The sequence below is a fragment of the Alosa pseudoharengus genome, unplaced genomic scaffold, assembly GCF_046254945.1.
Source record: "Alosa pseudoharengus isolate Yale_2024_CS ecotype anadromous, Long Island Sound unplaced genomic scaffold, YU_APseudo_1.1 YU_APseudo_1.1_scf_11, whole genome shotgun sequence".
In the NCBI taxonomy this organism is placed as follows: Eukaryota; Metazoa; Chordata; class Actinopteri; order Clupeiformes; family Clupeidae; genus Alosa; species Alosa pseudoharengus.
Window position 1 is genome coordinate 17,896,996 of NW_027468576.1, and position 25,966 is coordinate 17,922,961.

Consider the following 25,966-nt stretch of genomic DNA (forward strand, 5'->3'; position numbering starts at 1 on the left):
CCACTTTTTTCTCAGGATCCACTCTGTAGACCAGTCCGGGTGTTGGTGCTTTCATGCTTAAGTTGATTTGAGGCTAGTAATATGCACCAATAAGTACTAAAGAGTATGTGATCTTGAAAGAAATTAATGATTTACTTCAGTACATTTCTTTTGTTTTTCACTACATTAAGTGTATTTACCCAAGACAATGAAACCCCTCTTTTAACTAAGTATATGGCTTACTTTTCCAAAACTAGCCAATTGGTATATCAAATTGAAAGGGCTTTGCATTATACCAAGGAATTAAACTGGGAACTAAAAATATGACAGACATGATGATTGGCAACTACTTGTACTTTTGTATCAAACTTCACAGCCAGACTTTTTTTAATATAGGTTTATTTTTCAAAATTGAATAAGGGGGGGGCAAACAGCATGGTTTGCTTAAAAAGGATCCATAATGGGTGTTTTTGTTAATTATGTAAGAATGGCCTGGCTCGTGAAATGAACCAGATGCAGCACACTCCTATACAGTGATAATACAACACCGTTTGGTAAGTAGGCAACGAAAATAACAAACGCTTTCGATTTGAATTGATTTCGCCACCCTGGTCTTTATTATAGTTGTCACTTTTTAATCAAGGTAGGCAACAAACTTAAAAAAAGATGACTAACTACGGTGCTACTTAAAATGTTTGTTTTTATTTATTTGTTTTTTTTTATGTGCACTGACCAGATCAATTTCATGAGCCAAACACAAGTGTTCTGCAAAGAACGTCACACATACGAAGATTAAATGATAGCAAGATAGAGAACACTGATAGACATTCAGAACTTCTACTGCGTACATCAGAACTACAGAACAGTTAAACATGATTTACCATCTCTGTATGGGCTTTCCATCAGAATATTACAAAATAAAAATAAAAAAACAAAATGAACAAATTCGTTAGGGTTTTTTAGGCTTGTTCTCAATCTTCTTTACATCTCTGGATAGAAAATACTTGCAATCATTTCTTTTGTCATCACCTGACCAAAGGGGAAAAGTGTTGTATGTGAGCATTTCACAAATTAAGGGATATCTGGTTTCTGGTGATTTTAAAAAAAAAAAAAGGGAAAAAAAAGGAGAATACAGAAGTGGCTGATTTGAGAGGACAATGTGCAAGTTTACAGGTACATCTCACTGATGGGTCCAGTCAAAGTAGTCAACAATAGGATGCATGAGACAAACACCAAACACTACAGAGAAGTGTGGATCTTAGTATCCCAACATCCAAATGAAGAAAATGGCAAGAGAATGACAAAACCAGGAATCTCACACAGATATCTCCATTGTGACTGGACTAGGGATAGTGATGATTTGAGCATTCATTTACGTGAACACAAGGTGGTGCTCTTTTTTGCTTTTTTTTTGCAGAGATGATGAATCCCCATTTAATGCAGCATTATAGGCAGTATTGACCAAACTGAAAATCTACCACCCAGTCAGCTTGTCTGGAGTAAATAGAAATGAGGCCAATTAACAAATCAAACACATGAATGAAATAACATTCCGTAAAGGTCTTAATCTGAAAAAAAAAACAGCACTCTTAGATGTGAACAATAACAGTGGAGGTTTAAAAAGAGGGATCAGACTCAAAGTGTGATTTGCTTTGATAAGTGCATTTCTGATACACCTATGCATATACTCAGAACATAGACCCCACCAGCGACCTTTCAACTACACAGACACTTCAAAACAGCCACTTCCTGAATTGAACTGCATTGTGGGCAACAAATTAAAGCCAGTTCTCCAGTGTGTCACAGTTTGTTTAAGTCCTCAATGTATAGTCACTCTATAGGGTTGAGTTCTTTAAGGTCCCTTTCTGTAAAAACATATACAGCTCTATACTACAATTAAAACTTGTCTATATATCCATATATCCATCAGCATGGCTTGGTCATAGAAAAATAACGCCTTTTTGATAATTTGTACATGTCTGTTACTTAAATATATTATATTAGGTTTTCAGCAGCTAAAATGCATTCATGCTAACCATTTGCTGTAAAGCTATGTAATACTGCACTACATTCATTCAAGCTAATACCTGGCCTAGCTCAGGTCTGGGTTTAAATTCATAACCACAGTTGGGGTATAACATAGGTCCAAATCTGAAAGGTTTGATAATTCCTTTCGAACAAAAGTGTTTATATTTGAGATATAAAAATATCCATAAATCAAAAATGCTAGCTTAAGTAGTGTCCCATCTTACCCCAACAGAGGGGCTTGCCACAAATGACTGGTGACTAAACATTGGGCTTCAGTTAAAACCAAAATCCTGATTCAGCATCATCACTGCATTTACATGCTACATCTCTGGCAGGACATCTTAACATTATGGCACCGTTTCCTGTACATACATTAAGCCATAGCTTTTTCTCTAGAGATATCCACTGAAGTTCTCTTTCAGTCTAGGACTAGGCTTAATCCATGTATGGAAAATAAGCCCTATATATGTGGTTTTAGCTGACCAACAAAAAGACCAAATCGCTCTCCTGTCGAAACTACACAAAGAGAGATAGCTCGCCTTCTGTACGAAGTACTGCATCCGGAACCTTGATTGGGAGAGGCTAACGTTGTGACGTCCTACTGCAAGAATGACTCGAGAGGACACATATACACCCTCTGTGAGCATTATACACATTCAAACGGTTAAGATACTGCATCTCCCATGGACTAAGATATGGATAACAAAACAATCAGTCCACTCCAAGTGTCCCGAGGACCCACATGACCACTTCAAGAATCTCTTACGTAAGCCACAGACTTGAGCCCACCTAGACAGTGTAACGGTTCTCTCACTTCTGACCCCTGATTGTCATTTAACTACAAAGGGCTTCAACAGACACAAAATGTAGGGCTACACTCAGCATTGAGGACTACCACCTGAAGGGTAAATCATAAAAGAGAGAGAGAGAGAAAGAGAGAATTGGGAATTGAAGGGGGGCTGCGAGGTTATAGTAGCGGACCGCCTCTTCCTCCATCACCACAACGTGGTTACCTTGGCGACTGAACACGTTAAAAAAAAAAAAGGTTTGACAGTGACCCAGAAACAAGGTCACTTTAACGACCCAGAGGCTGCTTCTGCGGGTAGCTCATTCTGCTCCCTGTGACTCATCTGAAACAGTGACCGATCAAACGCCTGCTGCTCGGAGGCATCACAATGGCCAGCAATTACTGTGTGAGGCATTTTCCCTCGTCCCACCGAGACAGTGCAAGGAAACAAAAAAAACAATTAATTTGGTCAGGAGATCTACAGCAATGTAGTGTTGGGAGATAAATCTACTGCCTAGCTTATTCTTGTCTCTGATAAGGACACAGTATTTGTCAAGTGTGAAGAGCAAGGCTATAGGTTTATTGCACATTAATCAGAGAATCCAAAAGGGAATCTTTCTAGTGTGTGTGTGTGTGTGTGTGGAGGGGGGGGGTTATACTGTATGAAAAAGAGGACACAGAAACTTTTAAAGCTTTTGCTATTCCAATATTATAAGTGCTATACGTCTATGACCATAACAAGTCAAAGGAGTCATTTAATGTCTCCTACTGAGGACCTCCAATAAGGAAGCAGGCGGGCCAACATTAAGGCCACTGTCACCTATTTGTGAGGAATCAATTTAGTACTCTCCTGCAAGAGTGGTGTTGGGAATGACAACACAGATTCAAAGAGATTTAGAAGCTATTCTGGCGCCATTAGAACTCTGCTATTGTGGACTAGTTACATCAGGCCACACGCACCTGGGACAACTGAGTCAGATTGGGAATACATTACTAAGAATATACTGTGCAAAGTCACACATGGACGTGTGCTGAATTATTACCATAAATGAGGTTTGGTTTGTTAAGGTAGATATTGTTGTTGAGTACTTGCAGCTACACTTAAGTACATAATAATAATAATAATAATAATAATAATAATAATAATAATAATAAGCTGCACTACTGTGTGAAATCATAAGGTCTGTATTAAGGTGTTTGTCTTTTTTTTTTTAAATCACTAACTTACAACAGTCATGCCTTGGCACTATTGTATAGATCATGAACATCACACTCATTCTTTCCAAAACTCTCGCGACTTGATCAGTTTTTTCGGCAAACTCCTGTAAACATTCAGATGAGGTCCGCTGACACCTAAAGCCATCTGCACTAACCTTATCATCTACTGTGAATGTTAACAGAAACTGTATAGTATGGTGGCAATTCAACACCATACGATGCATTAAGTAATCCATGAACACACACACACACACACACACACTCACAGGTACTCACACACGTACACACACACGTACGTACACACACACACACACACACACTCACACACTCACAGGTACTCACACACGTACACACACACGTACGTACACACACACACACACACACACACACACACACACACACACTCACAGGTACTCACACGTACACACACACGTACACACACACACACACACACACACACACACGTACACACACACACACACACACACACACACACACACACACACACACACGTACACACACACACACACACACACACACACACACACACACACACACACTCCATGAAACAATGCCATCTGATCTGTATCTGTGTATACTAATTAAAAATGTTGAATAATATATCTGTACTATATAAACCAATGCCATATATATTTACTTTTAAAAATCTGTTCCATTTCCATTAAAAAAAACTCAACAGTACTAATAAATTATGTGTTTGAGGACAAAACAAACTGTGACACAATTTGTAAAACCAGCAGTGCCTGCTTTTCAGACACATACACACTAATTCACATACACACACACACACACACACACACACGCACACAACCCACAAGGAAAAGCAAGTCTGTGAACAATATCAGCCATTAAGCATGTTAAGTTCTCTTTTTTTCTTTGAATACTAGAAAAAAAGTATATTCAAAGCTACAAATAACAGACTAGGCTTTTCATGTCATGCATTATATAAAATATTAGTTTCTCTGTCCTTGTATCCATATATTTACAGATTATTTTACAGGTGTTCTGTACAATAAAAGTTCAATCCACATGACATTCTTAAAAATATTTTCTGACCCATAATTACTTTGACATGAAAAAGAAAGAAAAGGAGCAACAGAGAGAGAGAGAGAGAGAGAAGGAGAGAAGAAGAGAAGAGGAGTGAAGAGGGAGAAAGCAGTCGTCTGCTCAGCAGGACCTCTTTGAAGCCCGGATGATTCGCTTCAGCCCAGTGTCTGAAACGGTCTGCATAAATTAAACCTGTGAGAGGTGACGGGCACACAAGATACCAGGGACGAGGGGACGAGAGAAGAGAGGGCAAGGGGCTTGCCAGGTGGACAGCCCACGCAGTGGATGTCTCCGGCAGTGGACGTCATTGCAGCAGCTCTCGAGCGGGATTCCACGACAGAGACAGGCGGGCCACCGTCACTCCTCAGGTCACAAGCTGACCGAAGGGTCCAACGTGTAGCGCAGCCACGTGTTCCTGGAACATTCCAGAACTTGCGTCCAGGCAGGCAGGCAGGCATCCTGAGGAGGATGGCGAGGTGGGGTGAGGCAGGGATGGTGTGACGGGCAGGGGGTGGGGGCAGAGGCCAAAACCTCCATCACCCCCCCCCCCCCCCCCCCCACACACACACACACACACACACACACACACACACACACACACACACACACACACACACTCCCCTAGAGTCAATGCAGGAAGAGGGCCGGGTGGTCTAAAAAGACCAAACAGTATTCTTACTGTTAGCTTTGAGAAACAAAACAAAAAAAAACAATACCCAAATGACCCTCTCCACTGTCAAACACCAACTAACGTCCCTCCTCCACCACAACCACCACCATCACCCTCACCACTGTGCATCCTGCAGCCCCTTAAGCCAGGCTACTGCGTGGGTGCATTGGACCGGTCCGACATGCCGTCTACTCTATGTGACTGCTGCTGCTGCTGCAACTGTTGCTGTTGCTGCTGGAGCTGTTGTTGCTGTAGCTGCTGCTGCTGCTGCTGCTGTTGTTGTTGTTGCTGTTGTTGTTGCTGTTGTTGTTGTTGCTGCTGCTGCTGCAGCTGTTGTGTGGTTGTGAAGGCCCCCTGCTGCTGCAGAGGAAAGGCAGCCTGCAGGATGAGCTGGGTGGACTGGTTACTATGGAGCAGCCGAGGGGCCTGTGGGAGAGGACAGAGGCGTCAGACACCTGGATATGGAACAGACAGACATCCCCTTCACTAAAAATGTTTGGATTTGCTAAGTTTGCCTTACTTTTTCACCATTGAGTTCATCTTACTACTACCAATTATAGTAGATACAAATGACAAGTGTAGTCTGTGCTCAATTCAGGGCACTGAATATGTAAACCGTATAACAAGGAAGAAAAGAGCAACCTTTGTAACACACTGATTTGTGCCACGCACTCATTGACCCATTGACCCAGTAATCTCTGAACCCACTCCTGTTCTGAAATACTTTTCTTCTTGACCTTCTTCTTTGCTTGACAACGTGTCTTTCTAGGTGGACTGACTGACCCAGAACCTATATTCTGTTCACAAACTCTCAAACTACTGTCAATGTGGACAGCCAATAAGAGTAAAGTTCTAAGATGAGTAAGATATCTATGGCTTAGAGCGCACTATATCTACGGGCGGGTCCAGACTGACCTTTGACACGCCCGGCCCCCTGGTGGTCACCTGCAGGAACTGCGTCTGCTGTTGAGCCAGCTGCGCCTTGGCCTGACCCTGCTGCTGCTGCGCGGCTGCTACCGCTGCCTGTGTCTGCGCCTGCTGCTCCTGCGCCTGTTGTTGTTGCTGTTGTTGTTGTTGTTGTTGTTGTTGTTGTTGCTGGGTCGGTTGCTGGGCGATGCTGATGGTCTGCGGCTGGCCCTGCTGCGGCGCGAACGCCGTCACCACCTGGCCCATGAACATGGTAGTGGGCACCATGACGCCGCAGGCCATCGGACCGGTCACCAGCTTTGTCAGCAGCTGAGGGCCCGCTGGAAACCTGAGGGATAGAAAGATGAAGAGAGAGGGAGAACAGAGAGGAGAGAGGGGTGCAGAGAGGGAGGTAGAGAGAGAGAGAGAGAGAGAGAGAGATAGAGAGGAGAGAGAGAAAAGACAGAAGGACAGAAACAGAAACAATGAGAGTGTGTGTAAGGGGAAGACAAGAAAAGGAAAGAGAGATAGAGGAAGGAGAGAACAAGGAAGAGAGGGAGAGTTCATGAGAAACAACACGGAAAAAAGACACCTCTTTGTAAAGCAGAAAGCTGCTCTCAATCAAGTGCCCATGTTGGAGAGCACACAAGTGGCTCAGAGACAGCTCTTTGTGAGAGCGCGGTGATCTCTGAGAGACCCCGTCATGTTGGCTTAGCATCACTCTGTCTCTTGGCCATGTGGGTTGGGACATCGATTGGAATGTCCACATCAGCCTTTGGCACACACTGTGTGTGTGCGTTTGTATGGGCGGCACAGAAGTGTGTGTGTGTGTGTCTCTTGGCCATGTGGGTTTGGACATCGATGAGAACAACCACACTCAGCTCCCAGTGGTACCGTGTGTGTGTGTGTTGGTGTGTGTGTGTGTGTGTGTGTGTGTGTGTGTGTGTGTGTGTGTGTGTGTGTGTGTGTGTTCTGCGGTTCCGGTGGTTACCGGATCTGCCGGTCCTGGGAGAAGGTGGCGACGGCGGCACCGCTGGGGCTGTTGGTCTGCGCCAGGCTGGTGGAGATCTGCACCACGTTGGCCTGCGCCTGCTGCGACGGCTGCACCATCATCATGGTGTTGTAGAGGGAGGCCGGCAGGGCACCCTGCGGGGACTGCAGCTGGTGGGATGGCCGCTGCGGTTACACACCAGAGAACAAACACACACACACACACACACACACACACACACACATACAGGTCAACACCGGAGAAGATCACCACATGACATGACATGAGTCATCTCTGAATAACCCCAGTGTATGAAATGCCCTATATAAATAAACAGACAAGAGAACAAACACATGTGTCAACACCTGAGAAGATCATGATATCACCTGAATTATCTCTCAATTTATCTATTTTCCCTTTACATTCATTTAAGTACAAATAGTTAACAATAATTAAAGTGCACATGCATAACAGTATACTAACTGTTAGACTAACTACTAATTCTTGATTACATTTGATTCATTATATTCTTCGGTACAGGGTGAAGACAAAACCGATATATACATGGACCAACATCCAAGATAAGCATTAGCTGCACAGGATCTGGGTCATAGCTGTTCTGTGGCGGGCTGCCTGTAGGGGGCTCCTGGGGGCGGTGAGTGGCGCGTACCTGTGTGAGGGTGGCGCTCTGATCACGCAGGAGGTTCTGCGGCTGAGCCTGGGCTTGCTGCTGCTGCTGCTGTGGTTGCTGTTGCTGTTGCTGCTGCTGCTGCTGCTGCTGCTGCTGTTGCTGCTGTTGTTGCTGCTGCGGTTGCTGTTGCTGTTGTATGACGTGATGGGTGGCCGTGAGGCCGCCCTGGAGGCTGCCCGCTGGCACCACCTGGCCCTGCATGGTGAGAGTGCCTGCCTGCAAGGCTGTGCCCTGAGTCAACTGCACCGAGCCCAGGTTGAGCCCGCTAGCACCAGGCTGGAGAAACATCTGAGAGAGGGGGAGAGAGAGAGAGAGAAAGACAGAAAGAAAGAAAGAAAGAAAGAAAGAAAGAAAGAAAGAGAGAGAGATGGAGAGGGTGAAGGAGAGAGAGAAAGAGGGGGTGAGAGAGGGAGAGAGGGGAAATAAGTATGCATAGTCTACCATAAACAGATGTTGCTGATGGTTGGATTAGTTTCATCCAGCCATATCATCAGACAGTAAGAAAATAATGTATTGGGTTCAACAAAGCAGCTCTGTTCTCTTTCATTGACGCCAAGGAGAGTGGGACGCTTAATAAGCTGGAACTGTTTACTCTAGGAACCAAGGTGATTTGAGGGAAAACACCTGCTAGCATATGTTTGAAGGGTAAATCACTACAGACTTGCAGGGGTGTGGGTTATGTATGCATTCCACAACTATACGTACACTAGCGGTCAAAATTCCATTATAGACAAAATACCAGCTGAGATCAGTTGCACTGTTTTTTAATCAGGGCAGTAGTTTTTAGATTACATTATATGCTTTCATAATCGCAAAAGGGTTCTCAACTGTGGTAGAAAGAAATGGCTGATCTTTATGCAATATCTACATTGCCCATTATCAGCAACAATTCATCCAATGTTCCAAAGGCACATTCTGTTTACTAATCTGGTATCATTTTTAAAAGGCTAACTGAGAAAACATTGGAGAACCCTTTTGCAATTATGTAAGCACCTAATGTAATCTTAAAACTGCTGCCCTGATTAAAAAAAACAATGCAACTGATCTCAGGTAGTATTCTGTCTTTAATGGAGTGGAATGGAAATTTCTAAGTGACCCCAAACTTTTGACCGGTAGTGTATATAACTCTTGTGCGATGATGTATGAATAAGTTGAATTGAATTTTCAGCTGAATTTGAGCTGAATTTTCAGACAACAAGCTTGTGTTGAAGAATCAATTAATTCCATTTTAGTTTCGTCTCTTAAAGGTTACCATTTACAGATTGAAATCATTTATTTATAAAAAAAACAGAGGTAACGTTAGCGTTGAGCTTCTGGCCTCCTGTCAGTAGGGGGCAGCACTCACCTGCAGGCCCTGTCCCTGCACCCTTTGCAGCTCCTCCTGGATCTGGCGCAGCTCTTCCTGCTGCCGCTGGATGTTGGCCTCGATCATGCGCGTGCGCTGCTCCAGCTGGTCCTTCAGGTGCTGCATGGCGTCCAGCTGAGTGGTGAACTGCAGCCACATAGCCAATCACAAGAGCTCATTAGCATCACATGACCACTTTAGGCGGTGAAGTAGACAAGTTGAAAGGTCAAAGAGGTCAGCTGACGACAATACAAATGGTGGTGGTGGTAGTGGTGGGCCTTGGAGGTTAGCTCAGGTCATAAGACACAGAAGAGAGGGCAATAACAGGGTCTTATGACCGGACCATAACAGTGTAGTTGAAAACATGTGACCCAGATATGGGATGTGTAACGTGAGCCCAGCTCTGACTTGAGAGGTCATGGAGTGAATAACACTGCTAGAAATACAACAGACTCAAAGGCTAGAGAGCCAGCCACATCACCACAATAATAGAAAGCTGTGCTCTTGTCTTTCAAATGAGTGAGGCAAGAGGCACAATTTGTGCCTGACTCTCGAGGTGCACCTTGGAGTGGAAAACGGCTCCCTTCCCCTGACTGTCTGTAACCTGCCATTATTTTTGGCGCTCCACAGAAGAAGCCCCCCCGCTCCCCGCTTACCTGCACAGTGGGCTGGAGCTGTTGCTGTGGCTGCTGTTGCTGGGAGACCATCGACGTGGCCATCGTCTGCGCCGTGTTTTGCGAGCTCATCGACTGTAATTGGAGACCAAAAAAAGAATATGATGGGTCTCAGACGCAGAACGAAAAACCTCACAAATGCAAATTAAAAATGGTGCATATAATAGCTTGTTATAATAGTTTGAGTCTATTATTCCTCTGAGCCACAAGAAGCGCTGTGTTTGAACCCTCGCCGACTGGCCCCAGGTCAGTATGTCTTAGTGGGAGACCAACATGTGCACTCTGGCCTGGTAGCAATTTCCTCTCTAGAGATGGCTGAGATACGATGAGACTCTGGGCCGAATTTATTATGTCCGCATTTGCCAGCTCATTTATATTCATATACAGATGTTGGAACAGACTTAGTTGGGTTCAATGGCACATCTGGGATGCTGGGCTTTGTCCAAGATCAGAAGGTGAGTGAGGTGTTTTATCTTCATCCAATCGCGGAGCTAGATGTGCTAACTTCTTGTCCAATTGGAAATCTCCCACCCTGACACCATGGTGACGGTCACTGACCTGACTGCCAATGGAGGGGCGGCGTTCCATGGCGGAGACCGATTGCCGTGGCGGCGTACTGCGGTCCGTCTGCAACTTCGTCTGTGTGGCTGCGATGACAAAAAATAAAATAAAAATCACACACATTTGAATCACAACGACCCAAAAGTGGCAGCTTAATAATTTTTAAAGAGTACAGCACTAAGGACTACACACAATTACACACTCATTTCACAAAAAGAGTGAGCCATCTCCTTCTCTCTCCATTAAATAGCTTTCTCTGATCTGGTGCCCTTGGATAACATCTGCTCACCTACCCTAGACTGCCATTGTGTGTGTGTGTGTGTGTGTGTGTGTGGTGTCTGTGTCTGTGAGTGTGTGTATGTGTGATCATGTCAGCGATTGGACTAGGTTGACACATGACTTTGAGTGTGCACAGGCAGTGCAACTGGTTCTGAAAAGATCTCATTGATAATGAGAGACATTCTTTCATCACGTGCCACATGCACCGTGCCTCCTCACTCAAGAGATGACATAACGACAGCTGATCTGCTTGAAGGGGAGGTCTCATTAGAGAACACATGGCAGGACAAGGTGAGCCTATGCAGGGGAACTATTGTGCAGATGAGCACCAAATTAAGTCAAAGACAACGGAGAGAATGTTGAACCCATAAAAAAGTGTGAGTGTGTGTGTGTGTGTGTATATGTGTGTGTGAGAGAATACTGCCATGGCTGGTTGATACTGGAATTCTGTCCAACAAACAAAAAGCCTACATTGACCGTCAAGGCATGAATGAGCATGTTTTTTGCTTAAAGACCGCCATTGACGATTTCAAGCATGCATCTGCTAAACTATACATTGTCTTTCTTGACTTCAGAGATGCCTTCGGCACTTTGCCTCACAGAGTCATGATTGATGCATTGGAAGAGATACAGCTCCCTAAAATCTATGTGGATATAATAAAAGATGTATACAGTGATTCCTTCTTACAAGTAATCTGTGGAAAAGACCTCACCAGACCAATACCACTTGAAGTAGGAATTAAAACTGGCTGTCCATGGAGTGCTGTAAATTTCACTATTGCATTAAATACATGGCTAAAATGGCTCTGTGCACATGCCCGTCCCAAGTCCTGTCACCTAACCCAGTCCAGGGCTATGCTGATGACGTGGCCATCGCATCCCGAGATGAAGGGGTGATTAACAACATGCTGTCATGCACTGATAGATTCCTTTCATGGTCTGGCCTACAAGTAAAACACAGCAAATGTGCAGTTTTTTTATGAGAGGAGAAGTGGTGGCAATCGCTGGTATAGATCAAAAACTGACCAGCCCCCCTCTTTTCACATCCTTGACCAGCCAATCAGAGTGTACTCCAGACACGAGACCTATAACTACCTGGGCCATAAATTTAACATCGCTGGAGAATGGAATCAACAAGTGAATGACATGGCACATCAGTTTATGACCAGACTGGATCTCATCGACGCAGCACCTCTGCATGTATAAACATTTATAAACATCATTCTAAACATTTGATTCCTAATGAAAATTTACTTGTAATGTGGAATTGAATAAAGTATCTAAACTGTGTATTCATGTGCAGGCGGAAGTGTGTTTTCTGTATTCATCATTGTCAAAAGCTGTGTTTCACATTTTATAAAACTGCTGAAACCTTTTTGCTAGAAATTTGGTTGTAAAGAATGAAGTCATGTTGTAAATCATGTGTACGTATACGACTGAGAGAAACGGTGAGTATGTGTGTGTGTGAGTGTGTGTGTGTGTGTGTGGTTGTGTGTGTCTCTTACAGGTGGGATCGGAGACAGCCGTGTGCGTGGAGGACTTGCGTGAGGAGCGTGACGAGGCGGAGGGCGTGTGGCTGCAGTCGAAGCGCTCTAGCGCCTCCTTTAGACTGGAGGTGTTGAGCTGCGACTCCGAGCCCGAGTCATGATGACTCTGCTGCAGGGAGAGACAGAGGAAGTGAGGAGGGCGGAGGAGAGGAAGAGAGGGAGGAAGGGAGAAAGGGTGAAGAGAGAAAGACAGGGAGGAAGGGAAGAGGGAGGGAAATGAAGACAGGAAATTTGACACAATCAAATGGCCAGTTCCAGCACGACTGAGTCACGCTCCATGTTGTGGCTCATTCCAACTGATAAGTCATGTGTCAAGAGAAAGTTTCCACAATGACAGGGTTGGAGATAGCACGAGGCAGAGGAAAAAACAATGACTAGGCAGAGAAAAAGGCCACTGGGTCAGCAGGGTAACGGTGACTGCAAAGGAGAAGAGGAAAAGTACTGAGGTACTGAGTGTGAGTGTGTGTGTGTGTGTGTGTGTGTGTGTGTGTGTGTGTGTGTGTGTGTGTGTGTGTGACAGGGGGTCAGGATGCTGATCTGTGGACTGTTCACCTTGTCTGCAGTGATCTCTGGGTGAGACTCCTCGAGACCCAGCTCTCGTCGCTGTTCCGCTCTCACCTCAGCATAACTGAGAGAGATGGACAGAGAGAGAGAGAGCGAGAGAGAGAGAGAGAGAGAGAGAGAGAGAGAGAGAGAGAGAGAGAGAGAGAGAGAGAGAGAGAGAGAGAGAGTAAATAGAGAGGGGGCGGGAGAGAAAGGGATAGGGGAGCGGGAAGAACTTTATTTAATCAGTGGAAATCACAGGGATCAACTTTGTTTTCCCAAAAAGCACAGCCACATTGCACACAACACAATGAACACCACTAAATCAGTCATTCACATTCGTAGATGGTGTCAGTATATTTAACACGCATGAGTCATTCAAGAAGAAAATAATATATCAGACCTAAAGTCTATGTGCGTGTAAAAGTGTGTGTATGGATGTCTGGATGTGTGTGTGTGTGTGTGTGTGTGTGTGCTCTTCCCTTACCTGACTACTGTGTGTGTGCAAACGATGAACTCAGGTCTGGAATTCCACTGGTGGTAGGTGATGTAGTACTGTGTCTGCAGCCAGATCCACTGCTGACCTTTTGTCAAGAACCTGTAGTAGCACGACTTGCCTTTCCCATACTGCATCACTGCAAGAGGGTGGGGTCAGAGGTCAGGACAGCAGTCAGGTCAGGGGTCAAGTTAGGAAGGTTAAATCCTGAGATGCCATGGTGAAGCCAGTGAACTAATTACTGATTTAGCTTCCAAAACTAAACTGGGAAACAGACTCAAAGACACGCACGCACGCACGCACGCACGCACACACACACACACGCACGCAGTGTGTGATGACTAACTCACAGTGCTCGTGGCACTTGGCCAGCGTCTCCAAGTCGTCTACGTGGTAGTAGTCATACCCTGATGTGCCCAGCACCTCAAACGGCAGGTAGCCAATGATGGGCGGCGCCCTGAAAAGACACAACACAAAAGCAGACGTTTTAATTTGTTCCACTAATATTCCCAGTCTGCCTCTATCCGGCCCAACTGGTTTGCTCCATTGTTATTCATTAATCCTGCGTTTTGAAAACAGAAGAAAAGCACTGTGTATTGTCAGAGGTATTTAAGCTTGTGTTTATGCATAATCACAAGGACAAGTAGCCAGGGGCAAACATCACATTCACAATCAGTCTCTGATCATAAATAATGCATGGCATAATACGCCACCCAGCCAATCAGAAGCGAGCATTCACTGTGACCATGGTTTAAATCATGAATAATGCATATCATTGGGGCAAACCAGGACATGATGAGCATGGCCGTGCAGCAAGCTCCTCCTGAGAGACAGTCTGGTTGATGGAGATTCTGTTTGCTGTGGAGTGAGTGTGACTCACTATTTCCAGCTGAGCTGCCGTGTGTGTGTGTGTGTGTGTGTGTGTGTGTGTGTGTGTTTTGTGCCCCTAGCTCAGACTGATCCCAGCGCAGCATCCTCGGGGGAGCGCCAACACACACACACACACACACACACACTCAGGCAGCAGCTCACGTTTAGAGCTGAACTTCAAGCAGTCGCAGAGAGAGTGGGCGCTAGCTGCCATTAGCCCATGCAGCCAGAGGCTACCTGTGAGTGAAGTGTGTGTGTGTGTGTGTATACACACAACGGGTCTGGAAAGACATTTTATTGAGACCACACCCTCCCCAAAGACACTCCTCACTCCATTAGTTTTCACACATCTTTGCACACGCGCGCACACATACGCGCACACACACACACACACACACACACACACACACACACACACACACACACACACACACACACACACAGTATAAGTATAAGTATAAGTATATTTACTCTTTTGATCCCGTGAGGGAAATTTGGTCTTTGCATTTATCCCAATCCGTGAATTAGTGAAACACACACAGTGAACACACAGTGAGGTGAAGCACACACTAATCCCGGCACAGTGAGCTGCCTGCATCAACAGCGGCGCTCGGGGAGCAGTGAGGGGTTAGGTGCCTTGCTCAGGGCACTTCAGCCGTGCCTACTGGTCGGGGTTCGAACCGGCAACCCTCCGGTTACAGGTCCGAAGTGCTAACCAGCAGGCCACGGCTGTCCAATAGCCCATGACTGCCCTCCAGTAGGCCACGACTGCCCTTACATACACACACCTGTGGTCAAGAAAGAGAAACTTCCACTCTAAGCTGTGTCGGGAGGTGAATTCCTCATTAGGCTCCTCCACCGTGCACATCTCCTGCAGGGCAGAGGAAGGAAAAAACACAGAACACAAAAGATAAAAATCAAAAACTACGTTCCCCAGCTCCAGCAAGAAAACAAAGGCAACTGCATTCCAGTCATTTCCAGCTCCGATGCGGTCTCCTTCGCTCTTGTTCTCTTCCTTTCTCCACAGACACTGATAAATGAACAGTTGGCAAAACACTCAGCCTTGACTAGAACATCAATCAACAGCACGCCCACGCATACAGTATAAACAGACCTACGTCTCATTCACTGAGGACAAATACAGAAGTAGAACAGCAGTCCAACTGGATTCAAACACACACTCACACACACATGCACACACATGCACACACACACGCACACAAATGGAAAGTCAACCTACCTTGATGAACTGAGGCTTGGCTAACCGCACAGTTGCTATGAAACACACCCGATCATCAAATGCCGGTCGCAACGATCGCTGGATAACCCCCTCGAAGCCATTACGTGTCGAGTTAGGCACTGGAGGAGACATAAGCAGGGGAGAGACAGAGAGGCAGAGTAAGGGTTTACCCTCTGCTTGTACACCCTATTTTGTACAATTAAGAGTGTCGTAAACAGACCATTACAGACACACTTCAGATGGCAGAGAGCTTTTTAATTAGCACTAGCTAGCAAGCCGAGTGACACAGAAACCATTTCAAGTGTTAGAAGGAAAAAAACAAAACGTTTATGCAGTGGTAATTATATTGGAAACTGATTCCTGCAGTATTCATGTACAAAGAGGGAGAGAGAAAGTAATTGAAAGAGAGACAAAGCGAGAGAGAGAGAGACAAAGCAAGAGAGTGAGAGAAAGAGACAAAGTCAGTATGACTCAGCAAAGTTTCTCTCACCATTATTCAGGGACTTGAAGTTTCCGATGAACTTGACGTACTCATACACAGGCGGGTCCTTGGGGTCTATCGTACCCCGGAGCATGTGGCAACAGAACTCGAGCTGGTTTTTCGCTACAAACGAGGCCCAAGAGAAAAACACCACATCAGCCCGAGGAAACAAGATCACACACCCGCCCCTGAACAGGAACTCACAAAAATGCCCCAATAACTCCCCCAAAATAATAAACAACCCCCTCTCTAACTCTGGGACTAGGACCAGCCCTGATCTAGTACCAGGTTTGGGTCGGGTCTAATTGGAGACAGCTGCTGTCCGGGTCTCTGATTTCTCTCCTGGACAAAGAGGCACAAAGCTGCAAAGCAACGAGCACATCTCCAGTACAGGACCAGGTCATAAAAAACTCCCCCCATGAGTGTTTTCTTTTTAACAGAGCATCAATAAAAGCACTTATGGAGAAGCCTTTGGGTGCAGACTCTTTCCAGTGGTCTTAACAGCCTACCACTGACCCACATGGTGTGCAGTACTAAAGCCAGCTGGCCAAAAGTGAATCATCTGAATCATCACATTTAACAGGAGCGTCATCAGCTGGTCAGTTCTTATGGATCACTCACTCAAAAGATGAACTTAATAATACCAAGACACGGCGAGGTGGCTTAAATAGATAGCTACATCAGGTAGATGGATGTAGAGAGAGAGAGAGAGAGAGAGAGAGAGAGAGAGAGAGGAGTGATAAAGTAATGGATAGAGTAATGTGCAGTGTTCAGTGCAGTGCTCACTCTTCAGGTAGTCAGGCGTGAGTGTCTCTCCTTCCAGGATGTTTGCGGACAGAGCCTTGTAGACGTCAGAGTGCTCCCCCAGAGGCAGGAAGTTCAACAGGTTCTGGTCCACCAGATCCGACTGAAACAGAGAGGAACCCGCCTTTCAGAACTATACTATACTCACACACACACAGACACGCAGAACTATACTACTATACAGAACTATACAGAACTATACTATACACACACACACACACACACACACACACACACACACACACACAGACACACAGACACACAGACTGCCTCTCTAGCGGAGATTACAGTTTTGCACAAAACAATTACTAAACCCTTTCTACTTGGCAGCGACAACATACAACAATTCTGGGCGGGCACGTCCACAATGACCATTATAAATGGTTGCATTTTTTTAGTGCTTTGTGTATACACAACGTTGTCTTCACCTCGAACCAACTATAACAATTATTCTGTCTTCATCAGACCACACAAAACGTGAACGTTTTTGGAACGTGTATAGGGTCATGTGACTCATCTAAACGCAAAAAATGTGTTTCCATTTCCTTTTGCAAAGCATTTTTGCACGTTTTTTCCCCCTAAATTCTCACTTTTCCATTAATGTTTTTTTTCATTCTGCAATTTAGATGTGTGCATTTTCAGGGTTAATGGAAACCCGCCTTCTCTCTCTCTTGCTCGCTCGCTCACTCACTCACTCACACACACCCTTTTCAATATCCAGTTTACCCAACTCTTCCATGGATCCTGGTGTTATGTGAAGCGCTCTCATGTTCTCTTTGTTCCGTGTTCTGAGGCTAAACACACTCCTGCAAAGCCTCGGCCGTTACGTTATGTTTCCGGGCCTTACCTGCCTAACACATCATGCCACCGGTGTCTGACCTCACAGTCCTGGGCTCCAAAGATCTAATTATATACATGCCAACCTTGTGTCCTATGTTGTCAGACAGACTCCCATGAGCACACGTGCGTGCGCACACACGCACACACACACACACACACACACACACACACACACACACACACACACACACACACACACACACACGCACACACACACACACACACACGCAAACAGAGATAATACTCACAGGCAGATGTTCTAGTAGAGATGTGACACTTTCCGACACGTAGATGATGTTTCCGTCCGTCATGATTGCCAGAAAGAAGCCATCTAGTGCCTGTGGAGATAAGCAGGAGGAACACATTTAACGTCATATTTGCAACAAAAATATAAATACCTCTAGGACAGGGGGGAGGGAGATCTCATTCTTCTTAAACATGATATTTAGGTCTTGTCATGTCAAGACTGAATTCCTCTTACATGGCACAGCGGGCCGGTATCCCAAAGTTATGCCAGTAAGAGAATTCATTATTTGCAGCTTGCTTTGCAGTTTCATGCTCTCTAACAATTCAATTGTGCCAGAAACAGATGAATTCAAAGTCAATAGGGCCTATGGAAGCTCTGGTGGAAAGATTAATTCAACTTGTCCAGATATTCCCCTTCAGTCCTCCTTAATGGTTTTGTCACAGTCTCATCTCAGTGTTCAACTGCTGTGGTTCCAATAGTTAGTGTCCCAATGCTCTCTTTTGCAGCCTCTCAGGAGGGGCTAGTAAACATCATTACGAGTCATACAGGTGCAGGGGTGTTACTGACCTCCAGCATCAGCTGGGTAAACTCCTCGTTACTGAGGAACGGCGGCTTCCAGTCCTGACGGATCTCACTTGACTCTGACTGGGCAGCGATTTCTGATGGAGGGACAGAGGGAAAGAGAGAGAGAGAGAGGGGTGAACAATATTTAAGCAGACTAATATAAAACCTGAGATTAATACGAGAAACTGGGTCCGTTAGGAAGAAGCCTTCACCTTTGTGCTTGCGCAGGAAGTCGATGCTCTTCTGCAGGATGGTGGACTTGTCCATCTTGCGGGTGTTGCCTGGCAACATGGTGCCCAGTTCCTTGATGAGGACATTGAACTGGTCTCGCCTCTTCTTCTCCGATTTATTCCTGGAAACTCTGTAAGGGGACAGTTCAGCGAGTCAATGAACACACCCAAACAGTAAACAGCAGGGAAAATTATGACAAAGTAATACACACTCCCATGCAACAGCAATATCCTGAACCTCTCCCTTCCACACACACACACACACACACACACACACACACACACACACACACACACACACACACACACACACACACACACACACACACACACACACACACACACACACACACACACGCCTCTAACACTGCAGTGCTTCTTCAGGCCTTCCTCCCACACTGCTCCAGCGTTGCTCTTTAATATCCATTGAGAGGCTAAACATCACCTCAGCAGTTCAAAACGCAGCCACTTCTCAGACTAACGGCCTCACTGTTTAGAAGTCGGCGGCGTCTAAATGGGCTTATATTTCACCCGGGCGTACACAAGCTTCATGCCTTATTAAATGAACAGCATGCTTCTCAGCTCTGCAGGCGCAGCGCTCCTATATCAGTGCTCTGTGAGGCCCTTGGTTGATGTATCTGTCTGCGTGTCTGTGTCTGTGTGTGTGTGCACGTGTGTGTGCGTGTGTGTGTGTATGCATGTGTGTGTGCGCGTGTTTGTGTGTGCTCTCCTCCTCCTTACCGTTTTGCTTTGTCCTTCTCATCTTCTTCCATTAACCCATCAAAGATACTGCTGTCATCCCTGCAGTTTAAGACATAAGGAGAGGAGAAGAGGAGGGGAGAGGGGGAAAAAAATCAGAGAGCAGCTCAACCACCTTCTGACACCAGCTTCACAGACCCTCGCTGCAGCAAAAGCAAAAAATCCAACAACCACTCTTCACCTCTCTTCCTGCATACACAACCGCATTCCTCAGTAGGACTAGGTCTGTTCTTCTGCATATAGTCAGTTACACTCAAACGGCAGCAATCTTTCGGAGATGAAGGTTGTAATAAAGAACCTCAGTTGCCTCAGTTAACTAACAACTGCCTGACCCAGAAGATCTCCTGCTGCGGCCGCGCTGTTTGGCAGGCGCCTGTCCCTTTAAGAGGATTGTAGGTCAGTGGAGGAGCCTGCGGAGAGGCTGTGCGGTCGACAGCGAGCCACTAGAGGGCGTTTGCGGCTCCGCTGGTCTATATTTAGCCGGCGTCAAGTGACTCAGCTGGTGCCGAGGCAGAAGGGAAGGCGAAGGCGAGGGCTGCTCATCAGCTGCCATCACTGCCGAGGAGGGGAGAGCCTCGGTCAGCCAGCGTCCAGCTAGTCACCCAGCAATACACACACACACACACACACACACACACACACACTAGGGCTGCTCGATTATGGCATCGATATCACAATGATTTTGTTCAATATTGAGATCATGAGTATTAAACACGATTACTCAGTGATTTTGGACCATCAACCATTTTCAAAAGTTTTTTTTTTTTTTTTCATTTTTAAATAGAATTTTAAATATAATCCAACAGGGGAAAAAGTGCATGCAAAAGGATAATGCACACGGCAATTCAAGACAAAATAAGAGAATTGTTATGAAACTAAATGTAGCAAAATAATCATTACATTTTGATTATGTAGTTTTCAAAATCGTTGTCATCGGATGTCATAATCACGATTAATCGATTAATTTGATTAATTGCACAGCCCTAACACACTAAGGATAAGGATAAGGATATATACTCTTTTGATCCCGTGAGGGAAATTTGGTCTCTGCATTTATCCCAATCCGTGAATTAGTGAAACACACACAGCACACAGTGTACACACAGTGTGAGGTGAAGCACACACTAATCCCGGCGCAGTGAGCTGCCTGCATCAACAACGGCGCTCGGGGAGCAGTGAGGGGTTAGGTGCCTTGCTCAAGGGCACTTCAGCCGTGGCCCACTGGTCGGGGCTCGAACCGGCAACCCTCCGGTTACAAGACCAGTAGGCCACGGCTGCCCGTAACTAGGGAGGGTTAATGGACCCCTACGCGTTTCTTTCTGAGCTCCCTACTCTCAAGTGAAGTGAAGTGAAGTGGGGCTTTTTTAGGTCATGGACAATACACTGAGCCCAGCCATTATCACCCCAAGGCGGAGAACCTCCAGCATTTCTAGCTTAGAGTGCTTGTGTGTGATTATAGTGTGTGTGTGTGTGTGTATGTGTGTGTGTGTGTGTGAATGAGTGAGTGAGTGAGTGAGTGAGTGAAAGAGAGAGAAAAAGAGATAAAAAGAAAGAAAGAGAAAGAAAGAGAGATAAAGATAGATCTTGGAAGAGGGTAGATGTTTGCTTAATGTGAATCCAACAAAACAAGTAAAATATAAAATGCATTCAATCACATGAGAAATGTCATAGCGTGAGAGACTCCATATGTACCCGTGTGTGTGTGCGTGTGAGTGTGTGTTTATGCACACGTCACAAAAGCTTCAGGGAGGTCTGAGTCAGATCTGTTAATGTCCAAATGAGTGCATCACTGTACAGCACACGCAGAAGTATTTTCTTTACGACTAAATTAGCATGCATGAGGGAGACACTGACATCCACGCAACACCAGAATAACATGACATCTGCTACACAAATCAGTCATCGTGTGTATTGGGTATGTCAAATAGGTTGTAAAACAAACAACTACATATTTTGACATACCCATCATACCAACAAGTGAACACACCCAAGAAATATGATGGGACGCACTTATAGATAAAAGAAACACCTGTAAACAAAATGTAAACGTATTGTAGAACAGCAAGGGTATTCAATGAGATATAGTAGTTAGTTTCAATTAGCAAAAAGACAAAGGGGAAGGGGAAACGGAATCAGTTACAGGGCTAGCTGGCTCTGTGTGTGTGTGTGTGTGTGTGTGTGTAAGCTTATTAGTAAGTGAGTGAATGTATACGGGTTTGTTTTCATAGGAAGCACTCCGACATTTCTAAAGAGTGAGTCAGGAAAAGTCCTCCACATCATTTCCTGTTTCAGCCCATCTATTAATTATAAAAGCCGACCCCGAATCCTTAAGTCCCATGTGAGTCATTGTCACTGTTAGGGCCTACTGCACAGGTTTACATGACCTAGTGTGTGTGTGTGTGTGTGTGTGTGTGTGTGTGTGTGTGTGTGTGTGTGTGTGTGTGTGTGTGTGTGTGTGTGTGTATGCAAACTTGAGAGGATGCAAATACAGGTCCAGGAGCATCTGTGTGTGTGTCCCCATTAGCATGTGCATTCAGTTTCCACGGGCTGTTCATTCAGCACTCATGTGAGCCCTCCCAAAGCATGGGGGTGTATCAATGTGTCGCCTGCGTCATGCCTGCGTCTCCATACAGTGCGTCCTGTGGCCCTCAGTGGCCATGGGTGGGGGGGGGGGGGGTCAGGCCTGCTTTCAAAAGAACGCATACAACCGCTCTGTTTGCCTCCCATTGTATTGCATGAGTGTGCTTACAATTAGGTGTGTAGGTGTGTGTGTGTGTTATTTTCTTCCCACACCAGGAGGTGAGTGAAAAAGCAAGTGCGTATTCATTCTATTTGATGAAGCATGTGTGTGTGCTCACTCCCTCTCCCGTGAAGCCTCGAGTATGTTGTCAAACTCTGTAAGAGGCCAGCTTCTAGGCCAGCCCTTCTGGGACAAATAAATAAAGTGTTGTTACTCTATAAAGTGTTGTTACTCTACAAAATCATTCTGCCGTCTCAAGATTAGAATACAGATGATCTGTTAAAGACGCATTCAGGAGGGCGGGCAAAGCCAGCCGGTTGTGGTCAGGTGTGGCATGTGTTTGTGTACAAATATCACCCGCAAACACGACAGGAAGTGGCGAGTCCTGTAGTGAGCTAATCATTAACTCTAATGGGGTTTGTACTGCCAGCATTGGTGTTAATGAAAGGCTGATAAGGACTCCGAGAGGAAAAGGGGCAGAACAAAGCATTCCTATTCCACACAGTATCCCTCGCACTCCGCTTAAGCCCACATAAACAAAGCACATCAAGCGAGTGCTTAAGCGAGCCTCACACACACACACCCTCCTCTCTCGAAAACACATGCACAAATACATTCACGCGCTCACATATTTATTTTCTCTCTCTCTCTCTCTCTCTCTCTCTCTCTCTCTCTCTCTCTAGTGCTTTACTGGCATGACAAATAGTTAGATTTCACATCAGTGTTTCCCATACATTGACTTATTTTTGGCGGCCCACCACAATATCAATATTGACCACCACACAATGACTTTCCAGGTTGTACTAAATTGTGTTTAAATCTGGTTAGCATCATAACCACGCTGCCCTAATTTGTTAAAAACTGTTGCATTCAAGTTAATTCTGCAAACCTACCACCACAAATAGAATTTAATTCTGTGGGAAACACTGCACATACAGTGAACACACAGGTATAAGCCATGGACATAACAAGTCAAGTCTCTCTCTCCCTCTCCCTCTCTCTCTCTCAAACGAACACTCAATCTCAAACACACACACTGTCTCTCTCTTGCGTACACACACTCACTCAATGTCTCAAATGTTCTCTCTTACACACACACACACACACACACACAGGTCCAGTCTGCGGCACTAGCCAGGGGCATGTGAGCCAGGGCCATCTGCACGGCGCACAGGCTTAAGCGTGGCTTAGGCCCCAGTGTGTTAAAAGCCCTCCTCTGACGTCTGCGTTATGTGAGCTCATTTAGGGGCCTCTCGCTCACATGCACCCTCACAGGTACACACACACACACACACACACACACACACACACAAACGTACACAGACACATACACATGTACACAGGCGCACACACACACACGCACATACACAGGCACACGCACACACACACACACCTAGACCCAAACGTACGCAGGCACACACACACACACACACACGTACACATGTACACAGGCGCACACACACACATACACAGGCACACGCGCAAACACACCTATACCCAAACGTACGCAGGCACACACACACACACATACGCAGGGGCACACACACACACTCACACACCCACAAACACACGTATGAAGGCGCACTGATACTATCCACAAATGATAAATGAAAAAGCTCACTGACTTATAATAAGGTACCCAGGCTCAGGCCAGGGTTTGAACTGGGTGATTATCTGCAGGATTTGAGACAGCCAAACCATCAGCCAATGTAAACACTCCAAACAGTCCATTCTTCAGTCAATAGGGCCACACCCAAAATTCCCCATCACCCACAACAAGGTGAGTCAGCCATGTGAACCTTGAATGTTAACCATGGCAACATAGTACAGGTGTATTATAGTAGGATAACAGCTCAACAGACATCTTTAAGGGACAGTGCGGTATGTGTATAGGGTGAAGGGCAGGATCAGGCTGTAAACTTTATTGTGAAAGGATGAGCAAATGTTAACATAAATGTGAAGATGAGCATGCATGCGCGTGCGTCCATGTGTGTGTGTGTGTACCTCTGTGTGTGTGTATATATAAAGGGAGGTTTTGATGAGAGTATTGGTTTTCCAAGTTTGACGTCAGAGATAGCATTCAAATGAGGCATCCAAAAACAATTAGCTTCAGAAGAGGCAGCAATGCAAAAACAAAATGCCCTGGCTTTGAACCAAAACATCCTGGGGTTAGCGATGGGCCGTGGCTACCACGGGAAGCTGGCTCACTCACCGGTCTATGCTGGAGGTCATTTTGTAGAGTGTTCAGGGTCGCAGTGGTAGAGAGACGCCCTTTAATCTTGAGGTAGACATTTGTACGCAAACCTGCAGCAAAAAAAGGGGAACAAAAACAGCCCGTTAAAGCAGCCAGAACATCACATTCCGTCCTAGAGAGAGTAAAAATACTGTGTCAACGCGCCTAAGGTCTTTGTCGAGTTTCCCAAGGGACGCACTTATAGATAAAACAAACACCTTCACCTTCAGTCCAGTAACTTTGGCGAACAGCTTTGGCTGAGTAAATGTAAACGTATTGTAGAACAGCAAGGGTATTCAATGAGATATAGTAGTTAGTTTCAATTAGCAAAAAGACACAGGGGAAGGGGAAACGGAATCAGTTACAGGGCTAGCTGGCTCTGTGTGTGTGTGTGTGTGTGTGTGTGTGTGTGTGTGTGTGTGTGTGTGTGTGTGTGTGTGTGTGTGTGTGTGTGTGTGTGACTAAATTGGCCCACTTTTCAGTTTATAATAGTAAACTTTAAAGTATACTTTATTTTGTACTGCAACTGTACTGAGAACGATACTGTAAGTAAACTAGTGAAGATACTAGTTATAGACCACATTTTAGTTAATGATAGTATACGCATACGTAAAAAATACACTCAGTAAACTATAAGTTTAATAGCTTTTATACGGCAAGTGTACTTGGAAATTTTCTTTACATGGACTTCACATCCTACTTTTAGAGTATACTACTAGGTTTCCATTCAGGTATTATATTTATATTTAACTTTCCTTTAAATAGTTTTAAAGTTCACTAAACATCATCAGTGGACTACAAATACAAAAATTCACAACATATAATCTGAATAAAATGCATGTTTCTTTATGAATCAAAATGTTCGACTAAATGTTGTATTCGATGGCAAAACATAACCATTTAAGTAGGGTAATATTAAAATCTGTCATGCAGCCTCTCAAAGATCAGTCCCTGGCTACAAGTACAAGTGATTTTTCTGTCAGTATAAGCCAAGTATACTTAATTATAAGTACTAGGCTAGATATTCTAAAACCTTTATGTACACAGTCATCTGTACAACAGTATAAGCCAAGTATACTTAAGTATGAATCAATTTAGTATATCTGTAATCAGTAGACAAAAAGTAAACAATACATATACTACAAATATTCATATAAGCAGTGTTGGGAAAGTTC

General features: G+C 45.1%; 1 protein-coding gene across 5 annotated transcripts in view; it reads right to left on the reverse strand.

Annotated features, from left to right (window-relative positions):
• Window positions 1–5,621: 5,621 nt before the first annotated feature.
• Window positions 5,622–25,966, reverse strand: part of clocka (clock circadian regulator a) — a 49,051-nt gene continuing 28,706 nt past the window's right edge. For 2 of the 5 annotated variants that reach the window (XM_076278204.1, XM_076278205.1), the window contains exons 4-23: window positions 24,771–24,862; window positions 19,801–19,860; window positions 19,042–19,190; window positions 18,833–18,924; window positions 18,267–18,356; window positions 17,161–17,281; window positions 16,384–16,497; window positions 15,894–16,012; window positions 15,442–15,524; window positions 14,134–14,240; window positions 13,775–13,922; window positions 13,297–13,372; window positions 12,703–12,853; window positions 10,916–11,004; window positions 10,340–10,432; window positions 9,684–9,830; window positions 8,318–8,626; window positions 7,648–7,832; window positions 6,666–7,005; window positions 5,622–6,176 (exon numbers count right to left, since the gene is read on the reverse strand). In XM_076278204.1, coding sequence (XP_076134319.1) covers window positions 5,901–6,176; window positions 6,666–7,005; window positions 7,648–7,832; window positions 8,318–8,626; window positions 9,684–9,830; window positions 10,340–10,432; window positions 10,916–11,004; window positions 12,703–12,853; window positions 13,297–13,372; window positions 13,775–13,922; window positions 14,134–14,240; window positions 15,442–15,524; window positions 15,894–16,012; window positions 16,384–16,497; window positions 17,161–17,281; window positions 18,267–18,356; window positions 18,833–18,924; window positions 19,042–19,190; window positions 19,801–19,860; window positions 24,771–24,790 — 2,769 coding nt within the window. In that variant the 5' untranslated portion in view covers window positions 24,791–24,862 and the 3' untranslated portion in view covers window positions 5,622–5,900. The remainder of the gene's footprint in view (window positions 6,177–6,665; window positions 7,006–7,647; window positions 7,833–8,317; window positions 8,627–9,683; window positions 9,831–10,339; window positions 10,433–10,915; window positions 11,005–12,702; window positions 12,854–13,296; window positions 13,373–13,774; window positions 13,923–14,133; window positions 14,241–15,441; window positions 15,525–15,893; window positions 16,013–16,383; window positions 16,498–17,160; window positions 17,282–18,266; window positions 18,357–18,832; window positions 18,925–19,041; window positions 19,191–19,800; window positions 19,861–24,770; window positions 24,863–25,966) is intronic. The other 3 variants (XM_076278208.1, XM_076278206.1, XM_076278207.1) reach the window with 3 other exon arrangements.